General features: G+C 39.3%; 1 protein-coding gene across 1 annotated transcript; it reads left to right on the top strand.

Moving 5' to 3' along the window:
- Window positions 1–10,097, top strand: llph (LLP homolog, long-term synaptic facilitation factor). Its single transcript, XM_063057792.1, has 3 exons — window positions 1–137; window positions 7,839–8,045; window positions 8,891–10,097. The coding sequence occupies exons 2-3, from the start codon at window positions 7,847–7,849 to the stop codon at window positions 9,052–9,054; spliced, it is 363 nt and encodes a 120-aa protein (XP_062913862.1). The 5' UTR covers window positions 1–137; window positions 7,839–7,846; the 3' UTR covers window positions 9,055–10,097.
- Window positions 10,098–11,354: the final 1,257 nt, after the last annotated feature.

Here is an 11,354-nt window from a genome sequence, read left to right as displayed (position 1 = left end):
TATGTTGCAACGTCCGGAGGCGGTGTGAGTTGGGAGGACTGAGGTAATCCTCCAAGTTCCCATAATCCCCGGGACAGGGCCGCCGATTTCACGTGTGAGCGGTGGTGTGTACTGAGCGGCTGCCTGTTGCGACCGAAGTAAGTGAAACGATTTTTCTTCCCCCTGGTTATTTTGTTATAAGCGAGGATTTGAGCAGCCGAGAGTTAGGTCCAGGCAACCGCGAGAACGCGGCATTTTGCCTCCTTAAATTCCTGCCGTCAGGAATAGTCGATGCTTCATGAGTTCCTCGTGGCCCTCCTGTGGATCGATCGACCGGCTTGAGGCAAACGTCAGTTAACTCCTGGCCTTGCTTTCAAACACAGGCAGTACTCCCCGCGTTCACATGGACTGAGGGCTCTCCGACGGCCGCTTATGACGCTCACTATCCGCCATTGTAGATAGTTTATTGCTTTATTTCAGAGAGCTTTAAATAACTTTTGAAATGCTATTTAAATGGAAACTCAGTATTCCGTCGTGGGAGGAATGCAAGGTTAATTTGCATCTATTTCAATGCAAGGAGTCCGAATAGTAAAGCAGATGGAGCTGAGCTATTGAGCAGCACAAATGCTAGCATAGATAAATAGTTAAAAGGACAGGACGAGAGCATTCCAGGGTACGGAATCTTAAGGTATGACGGGCATTACAAAGGAAGTGGTATTGCAGTTATGGCGATATCTTGAAAGGCTCATCAAATGAGGTCACATGGGAACAAAGTGTCCCAGTGAGTATAGGAGACAAACCACGAGCCTTTTAACACCCAGCAGAAAGTATAGTTGATAATGTCTACACAGTTAAGAGACCTAGGAGCAATAGGATTATAGTAATGAGTATTCAACTTTTCTGAAATTGAATGTGATCACTTTAGTGTGAAATATAAAGAGGGGTGCAACTTTTAGTGTATCTTGTGGAGCTTTTTGAGCAAGTGACTGGATGGTCCCACTACAGAAGAAGTGGTAGTGGATCTAGTTATAAAGTATAGAGTGTCAAGAAAGTCATACTACATGGAAACAGGTTCTTTGGCCTAACTTGTTTGTGCTAGCTGTTTTGGCCAGCAGGCTGGTCCCAAAGCCCTCTAAGCCTCTCATCCATGTTGCTATTATGCCTACTCAGCTTGTTCCAAATACACGCCACCCTTTGTGTGAAGAAGCTGCCCCTGATGTCCCTTTTAAATAGACTACACCACACCACAGAAACAGGCCCTTCAGCCCATCTAGTATGTGCCAAACCATTTAAATCTCTCAGCTCTGACCTTAAGCTTATTTCATCTTGTTTTTCAGCATTACCTCCCTGAGAAAAAGGCAATGTGCTTTCACCCTGTCTATGTATATAAGTCCTTCATGATCTTCTACCTCTCTGTCGTTGCCCCTCAATCTCCTACATTCCAGGGAATAAAGTCCTAGTCTACACAACCTCTCCTTGTAACTCAGGCCCACGAGTACAGCCAACATCCTGGTTAATTGTGTTTATTTACTCCTTTCCAATAAAAAGGGTGACCAAAATTTGCCTCACCAACATCTTATGTAGCTGTGACATAACTTTTCATCTCCTATACTGAGGGCAAGGACTGTGGCATTCGAGACCAGTGATCCAGAACGATAAAAGAAATCCAAGAAGTCTATTTTAAGAGCGAAAAAAAACAATTTTGATTGAAGTTATGAACGGATGCTCATTAGCTCTGGCAGAGTTTGTAGGCTTTTACTTCCTACAAAGCAAAACCTAACATCATGAATGGCCGTGATGCTTCACTCCCGTATGAGTGCAATGCCATTTATGCATGCTTTGAAAGGGAGAATAAAACTACCCCTGTGCGAATCACTGAAGCATCTGGTGGCCCTGTGATCTCTGTCTCAAAGGCGAATGTCAGAACATCCTTCAAAAGGTGAACCCCTACAAGGCATCAGGCCCTCATGGTGTACCTGGTAAGGCATTTCAGACATGTCCATCCAAATGGTGGGAGTGTTCAAGGTCATCTTCAATGTCTCACTGCTGCGGTCGGAGGTTCCCACCTGCTTCAAAAGAGTAACAATCATACCAGTGCCCAAGAAGAGCAGGATGAGCTGCCTCAACGATTTGCCCAGTTGCACTCACATCTACTGTGATGAAGTGCTTTGAGAGGTTGGTCATGGCCAGAATCAGCTTTTGCCTAAACAAGGACCTAGACCCACTGCAATTTGTCTGTCACCACAATAGGTGTACAGCAGATAAAATCTCACTGGCTCTCCACTCGGCCTTGGATCACCTGGACAATAGCAATACCTACATCAGGCTGCTGTTTACTGACTACAGCTCGGTGCTCAACACAATCATACTCTCTGTTGTAATCAACAAGCTCTAAACCCTGGATCTCTGTACCTCCCTGTGCAATTGGATCCTTGGCTTCCTTACTGGGAGACCACAGTCAGTGCAGATCAGAAATAACATTTCCTTGCTGACAGTCAACACTGGTGCTCACTTAACCCACTGCTCCACTCTTTCTACACTCACTACCGTATGGCTAGGCCCTCTATAAATTTGCTGACAACACAATTATTGTTGGCAGAATTTCGGGTGGTGATGAGGAGGCGTACAGGAATGAGATTTATCGGCAGGTTGAATGGTGTCGCAGTAACAACCTTGCATTCAACGTCAGTGAGACTAAGGAATTGATTGTGGACTTCAGGAAGAGGAAGTAAGGGGAACACACCAGTTCTCATTGAGAGATCAGAAGTGGAAAGGGTGACCAGTTTCAAGTTCCTGGGTGTCAGTAGCTCTGGGTCCAACATATTGATGCAGTTACAAAGAAGGTACAACAGTAGCTGTATTTCATTAGGAGTTTGAGGAGACTTGGTTTGTCACCAAAGACACACAGATTTCTCCAGGTGTACCATGGAGAGCATTCTAACTGGTTGTACCACTGTCTGGCACAGGATCAGAAAAAGCTGCAGAAAGTTGTAAGGTCAGCCAGCTCCTTTATGGGCACTAGCCTGTCCAGCACCCAGGACACCTTGGAAGGACGGTGCATCAAGAGGGTGGCATCCATCGTTAAAGACCCCCCCCCCCCACATCCAGGACATGCCCTCTTCTCATTGCTGCCATCAAGGACGAGGTACAGGAGTTTGAAGACATACATTCATCGTTTCAGAAGTAGCTTTTTCCACGTTGTCATCAGATTTTTGAATGGACAATAAGCCCATGAACAATTCCTCCCTTTTGCTCTCTTCTTGCATTACTTGCTTAGTTTAATTTTTTATATGTATTTTTGTAAGATTTATTTTTTAATTGTGTTGCAGTGTACTGCTGCTGCAAAACAACAAATTTCACGAAAAATGCCAATGATATTAAACCCGATTATGATGATTATTCAGTGCCCTGACTGATGACGGTATGTGTGCCAAATGCTTTCTTCACTACCCTGTCTACTTGTGACACTGTTTTCTGCAGACTTTACACTTGGGTCATAATGTCATTCCCCAGAGCTCCGCCATTCATTGTACAAGTCCTGGCCTAGTTTGATCTCCCTGAATGCAATAACTCTCATCTGGATTGAGAGTCACTTATGAGTCCTTAGCCCACAAGATATTCCACTGTAATTTTTCATAACCTATACTTTGTACAACAGTGGTTCCTAACATTTTTTTGGTCAAATGTACTAAGTTCCAGTCAGTATTTATGTTTTAATAGGTTATAGCTATTATATGTTAAATAAAATGATACAGGTATATATGAAAAATTAAACTATTTCAAAGCTCTGAATAAGATACTTTATTTATAATATATTCAATATTCTTCCAACCAGCAATGAAAAAGCGCTTAGTATTGTTACTTTAGGTATTTAGTGAGATCCTTGCGACTGATGCAAACTAGCAAGTATTTGAATATCTGGTTGCAACTTGGTTAAAGAAAATTGAGGATCACCTCTTCACAACATTAAAATGATTACGAGCTTTTGATACAGGTTAAGAGCTTGACTAAAGCTACATTCAACTAAATAGTGGGAATCCAGTTGGCTGTCTTTAAAGAGAGTGAACCCTCGCAAGGCGGGAGGTCTGGATGGAGTACCTGGTAACGCTCTGAAAACCTGTACCAACCAACTAGCAGAAGTACTCAAGGACATTTTCAACCTTTCACTGCTATGGGCGGAAGTTCCAACTTGTTTCAAAAAGGCAACAATTATACCAGTGCTTAAGAAGAAGAATGTGGGCTGTCTTAATGACTACAAACCCGGTAGCACTCACATCAACAGTGATGAAATGCTTTGAGAGATTGGTCGTGACTAGACTGAACTCCTGCCTCAGCAAGGACCTGGGCCGATTGCAATTTGCCTATCGCCACAATAGGTCAACGCAGACGCAATCGCAGTGGCTCTCCACATGACTTCAGACCACCTCGACAACACAAGCACCTACGTCAGGATGCTGTTCATCAACTATAGCTCAGCATTTAATACCATCATTTCCACAATCCTGATTGAGAAGCTGTAGAACCTGGGCCTCTGTACCTCCCTCTGCAATTAGATCCCTAACTTCTTAAGCAGAAGACCATAATCTGTGCGGATTGGTGATATATCCTCCTCGTTGACGATCAACAGTGGCGCACCTCAGGGATGTGTGCTTAGCTCACTGCTCTACTCTCTATATACACATGACTGTGTTGCTAGGCATAGTTCAAATACCATCTACAAATTTGCTGACAATACAACCATTGTTGATAGAATCTCAGATGGTGACGAGAGGGTGTATACAAGTGAGGTATACCAACTAGTGGAGTGGTGCTGCAGCATAACCTGGCACTTAATGTCAGTAAGATGAAAGACCTGAATGTGGACTTCAGGAAGGGTAAGACGAAGGAACACATACCAATCCTCATAGAGGGATCAGAAGTGGAGAGAATGAGTGGTTTCAAGTTCCTGGGTGTCAGGATCTCTGAGGATCTAACCTGGTTCCAACATATTGATGTTGTTATAAAGAAGGCAAGACAGGCAGCTATACTTTAATAGGAGTTTGAAGAGATTTGGGATGTCAACAAATATACTCAAAAACTTATACAATTGTACCATGGAGAGCATTCTGACAGGCTGCATCACTGTCTGGTATCACTGCACAGGACTGAAAGAAGCTGTAGAAGGGTGTAAATCTAGTCAACTCCATCTTGGGTACTAGCCTACAAAGTATGCAGGCCATCTTTAGGGAGCGGTGTCTCAGAAAGGCAGCGTCCATTATTAAGGACCTCCCGCAGCCAGGACGTGCCCTTTTCTCACTGCTACCATCAGGTAGGAGGTACAGAAGCCTGAAGGCACACACACTCAGCGATTCAGGAACAGCTTCTTCTCCTCTGCCATCCGATTTCTAAATGGACATTGAATCTTTAGACACTACCTCACTTTTTTTTAAGATAGAGTATTTCTATTTTTGCACATTTTAAAATCTATTCAATATACATATACTGTAATTGATTTACTTATTTTTTAAATTTTTTAAAAATTGTTTCTTTTTCTCTGCTAGATTAGGTATTGCATTGAACTGCTGCTGCAAAATTAACAAATTTCACGTCACATGCCGGTGATAATAAACCTGATTCTGACTCTGAATTTTAAAAAGTCAACTTTGCTTTCTCCCAGAGCTGTGGAAACTTATTTTGAATATTAACAGTTATCCAAAATCTTGCTTTCTGTGTTTGAATTTTGCTTGAGCTGTTACATCACTGCAGCTCAATAAGACATTTTTGCAATGTTGTGTCAAAATCATTCATATTCACCCCAAATGGATCCACCAATCTGCAATATGCATCTCCAGCAGGTCTCTGAACCTAAATTCCATATCAGTGTGCAGTTGTTTTAAATGATCAAGATATACAATCAAATCACTATCTTGCTATTCCATTTTAGATTGACCAGTGAAGGAAATTCCATAAACTTGTTGAAAATTTTGAGGTTTTCCAGAGAAAGCGGTAGTAGCCTCCTTGCATGATATGAGATTACAGTTTTTGTCCTTGTAACTTCTTGTTGTATAAATTCAGTTTTTCAAATATATCCGAGCTGCTTATCACTTTGAAATGCCACACACACACACACACACACACACACACACACACACACACTCACACTCACACTCACACTCACACACACACACTGAAAATACAATTTTGTGAGTAGGCTCTATAGAAAAATAGTAAGTGCCGAAGAATTATAAGTATAATCTCATGAAAAAGTACAATATTGAATATACATGAAAATAAAAATAGTTTAGTAAGAATAAAACTCGGGAAATAATTTTAGGCAAATATTTTTAATTGCTATTATATGTAAATTCAATATGGCAATAAAGTGCGTGTACTCACCAAGTAAAGCGAAGTGAACTTCCTTTCAAAATATGATAAGTTTCAGGGATTTAAGGGAAGTTGTAGTGATAGATAGTGATGCAGTGGTAGACTTCTCATGTTCTCACATCGCTGTAGTTTTAACCGTTTTCTGGCAGATTATCCCACTGCAGTAACTGTAGACTTTGTGTCACATTTTGTAAGTATTGTAACACACATGTCGGTGAAAGGCAAACAGAACTAGCCCCATCCAATCTGCAGTTTGTGATTTGGGGATATCCATTTGCTCTTGATATATCTAAAGCATCTCTTGAAAATCTCTTTCACCTTGTCTACCAGAGCAACCTCATGTCCTCTTTTAGCCCTTCTGATTTCTCTCCGTAGTGTCCTTTTCAATTTCTTACACTGTTGAAGCTGTTCCTGATTGCTTATCCCTGATAGACACTTCCGTTTTCTTTATCAGGGCCTCAATATCTCTCGATAACCAAGGTTCCTTAAACCTGTTAGCCTTGCCCTTTATTCTAACAGGAACATACAGTTCTGCACTCTCAATATTTCACTTTTGGAGGCTGGCCCCTTCACTTACCAGGCATCTCTGCAGGAAAGCAATCCATCTCAACCCACACCTGCCATATCACGTCTGATATCAAAATTAGTTTTTCTCCTATTTAGTATCTTAACCCTAAGACCAGTCCTATCCTTCTCCATAATTATCTTGGAACTATTGGAATTACGCTCACAAAATGTACGCTGCATACACTTCTGTCACCTTCCCTGTATCACACCCTAAGAGGAGATCCAGTATCACACTCTCTAGTTGGGACTGCTACAAACTGATTACGGAAACTTCCCTGAGTACATGTTCTCTATTCCATCCAGTCCTTGGAGTGCCAGTCAACATGTGAAAGTTAAAATCACCTATTAATCACAGCCTTACATTTCATGCAACCATCTGTAACAAGCTTGTGTTTGATAGTTTCAAAACTCAAAACTTAAATGATTGCAATTTTCCTACGAAGTACATAAGGATATCAAAGAGTTATGCTGACAAGCCATAAACTTAAATAAAAAGATTGAAGGGAAAATTTGAAAAATAGGAAAATTCTATCTTGTATTCTTTCTGCTTGTGTTGTGCTTGAATAATCAAAATAAATAATTTGCTATTATGTAGGAAAAGCTCATATCAGATAAAATGTGTCCCAAAAAAAATTAACATTTTGCTTTTTGTTTATTGCTGGTAAAAGCTGATGCACTGCAGAATATGATTCTATTTTACATCCCAGGGCCCTGGTAAGATGGGCATTGTTAGCTTGGAGTGTGTTAGAATTGAACTTGAAGACAGTGAATTCCAAATTGTATGTGCTGGGTAACAGAAATCAGTATTAAAATTTATATTTGGGACTTATTCAGCGTGCAGTTTTGGGAAGCAAGATTTGTCACTTATTCAATGTGCAGTTTTCTGTTTAAACCAGGAATTATGTAATTTGATGTTTATTCAAATACAGCATAAAGAATGGCAAAAAGTTTAAGGAGTAAACGGAAGCGGAAGATGCGAGCAGAAAAACGGAAGAAGAATGCACCAAAGGAGCTTGCACGTCTGAAAAGTGTACTGGGAATGAATCAGAGTGGTGACATTAATATGAATGATATTAAAGAAATTGCAACTGTCGTCTCTTCTGAAAAACTCCAACAGAAGCCAGCTGCAGAAAACGGTATTTTTTTTTAATGATTTGAGAAGAGAAGCACTGAGGGAGTTTGATTAAAATTAATGAAAGTGGGCTTAAAAAGCCTTAGAATTCCAGGAGAAGTCATAAACTAAGTTATAGGGGAGTTAAAATTGGAGCGTATCATTAATTATGGAGAGGAAGAAAAATTGAGTAGTTACAGACTAATGGGATATCTCAAACAAGTTTGATTTCACTCAATAATGAAATTTAGGTGTTTGACAAATTATTTGTGGAATAATGGAGAATGCTAGAAGCTCCCAGCAGTTAGACCAGTTTCAATGAACTGGGGTTGACAGCTTGATTCCAGACCCTTCTCTGCCCACTAGTACGGTTTGACCTGCTGACCACTTCTAGCTTTCTGTTTTTGGTTTATCTCTCAACATTTGTGTTTCTTTTTTGCTCCAAGTTTATTTCCATTATTTTTATTTTATTCCATAAAGATACATAATCAATTTTAAGCTAAAATTTGAAATTATTTTAAGTTTTTTAATGTAAATAAAAACAGTGAGAACTCAGTGCTCTTAAATTCTTGAATGAACAAATAATTTAAATCATCTGTAAGCCTTGACTCCGTCGTAACCTAAAGATCCTCCAGCAAATAACACTATCTCTAGAGTCATCTGAAAACCAGATTAACTCACCATTGACCATGTATTTCAATTGGACCTAGTTGGTTTGTGTGATGCAACTGCTTGTTACTTTGAATAGCAAATCTTCCAGGAGTGAATATTTTATTGGGTTAATTTGCAATTTGCCAATACTTGATGTTGATGATTTGAGATTTTGAACTTGTGGCTTAACTCTGATGCATACAACCATAATCTTCCCAGATGAAGCTTCTAACATGGACGTAGACAAAAAAAGGAACAAAAAGACATTTTTGGATGAACATGGACAATATCCAATATGGATGCATCCAAGACAAAGAAAGAAGATTAAGTACCAATTGAAAAAGAAAGGAAAATCAAAATGTCCAAAGGGATTAGCGTGGTAAATATGTGAAAACAAAGTACACAAGAACTTGTTTTTATGTTTTAAGAAGACGGGAAACAGCAAAAGATTCGGCATTGAATGATATGCTGACCGAAGTAATATCACAATACATTCTCCGGGAAATGTATGCTTCATGTAATCCTAATGTATTCTGCATCTTTCTTAAAGTTTGTAGCTAACTTGAACATTAAAATAACATTAATCAGAAAATGTTTCAGATTAATTGACACAGCAGGTTTATATACACTAGCTATTATTTGATTTTAATGTAAATGCACTATAAAATGTAAAAATGGGGGAAATGTAATAATCACAAAGGAAAAGGGGAGATAAAACATTTTCCTGTTCCTACCACTGCTGTAACTTGCCTTGTACGCGAATCCCCACTACGTCAGAGAGGCATGGAGGGAAATCATTGGCTAACCGGAGAAACTCCGGATGCGACGTACCTTTCCTATCAGAAAGTAGCTAACTTTTTTGAATGGGGGCGGGCTTTATTTCAAATACATACAAACTTTCACATGGTACTTTGGTTATTGCATGGCAGGGCTGTGTTTTAATATAATTAAAGTACTTTGTCTGCTATACCAGTTATACAAGATACTCATTTGCCTGTAGTTTTTGTATTTTTATGAATGACTCACTGTCAGCAAATGAATTCTGAGATTGGTAAAAAGCCCAAGATCATACAAAGGGTGATAGCTTAACTAATGCGATTGCAAGGTGATTTGATCTGGGCTGAAGGCTGCTCAATGTTACAGAGAATTTGGAAATGCTTGTCAAATGCATCTTTCAGTCAGGACATATTGCCTGCCTTCTGGGATAATTGGATCATGATATATGACCATTGTTACAAAATGATTACAAAGTTGGTGCTTTGGAAAATCGACTAGCTTACTTAGCCATGACTGCTCAAGGATATGTTCAAAATGAGGATACGCTAAATTGATATTGCAGTTATTTACTTTATTGATAATGCATACAGAATAGAAATATTCTTCTAAAAATGTTTAGAATAAGTACTGCATGTTGCAAAATATTAAAATAGTTAAGAAAAGGTAATGATCAGAACATAATAAATTACTATATTTAAACAAAAATATGAACAGCTCAAATGATTAAGGCTGCACAGGGAGGAGGCTGTCAAGAAGGATCATGAAATTTGGCAGTCATTATAGAAGAATCCATAATATGTAATTTGCATCTTAAGACTCCTTCACTCTAAGATTGTATCATAGTACCACCAAAGACTACCATAATTTTCTTGAGTACCAAAGTCACATAAACTCTGATGAATATGTGTAAATTATTCTGCTTTTCATGTCTGCCCTGCCATTAATTAAAAATATCTACAACTTCCCAATCTAGAAAAAATTATTAGAAAGAGACAAATTTGAAAATTGTAGTTAAGGTATTTGCATTTTTGCATCTTTATCTGGACAACTCCATATGGATTCCAACAGTGGCTTGCCATTTTCAGTATGGGGCAGCATTTTCTAATTGTAACCAATTGTCTTGGGTAGTTCTTTGGGATCAAGGATAATTTGCTTCCACAACAATGTTGAAGATTCTAAAGTGAAGAATGAGGCAGGACTAGAATCCACAGACTTGAACAGATGATATTTGAGATGCCTAGTGAGTTGGGTTGTTTGTGAGCTGGTGCAATCCTACTATTTATACAGGGCTTCTATGTTCCCAACGGATGGATCTAACATTTTCAATATCATCTCAAATATTCCTGGAGTTGTCGTGGATCAAGGATTCGCAAAAATCAGGAACATTGCATTTCTTTGAGGCTTTGAGAATATTTTCAGTCTTTTCTGCCTGATTCTCTTATTATGAGGCTGAGAACAGAAAGCATGTTTTGTGAATCTGACACGAGACATGCAAACATTACCGTCTATCCAAATTAGCCAGTTGTGTGAAAGTAAGGCTTTAGTGCTGGGAATATTGGCTGGGAGCAGACTGTTAGTTTGCACATCCTTTCAGTGAATTTAGAGTGGTTGTTCCCAAACTTTAGGTTACCACCCAGTGGCTCCCAGACCACATCCTCAGATTCTCCTTTCCAGCCATTATATAAAATCTACAAGGAATTTTGGTTTATGATGTGCAGTGAAAAGAAAATAGAAACTGCAAGTTCAGTGTTGTGACACCTAATGCAAAAATTGTTCAAATCTATTTAAAGTTACAAATCAAATTATTTCTTTAATTATGGTAAAAACAACTTACATCAATAATGAACTGTAAGCTTAAGGTAAAAGAACCCTGAGGAGGCAGTGATCGCAATATGATTGAGTTCAA

This window comes from Mobula hypostoma, chromosome 9, assembly GCF_963921235.1.
Source record: "Mobula hypostoma chromosome 9, sMobHyp1.1, whole genome shotgun sequence".
NCBI classification, from domain to species: domain Eukaryota; kingdom Metazoa; phylum Chordata; class Chondrichthyes; order Myliobatiformes; family Myliobatidae; genus Mobula; species Mobula hypostoma.
This window is presented reverse-complemented; position numbering and strand designations above follow the sequence as displayed.

Coding starts and splice junctions, on each gene's coding strand:
- llph (XM_063057792.1), top strand. CDS start 7,847: ATGGCAAAAAGTTTAAGGAGTAAACGGAAGCGGAAGATGCGAGCAGAA. Junction 8,046..8,890: donor GAAGCCAGCTGCAGAAAACG/GTATTTTTTTTT, acceptor TAATCTTCCCAG/ATGAAGCTTCTAACATGGAC.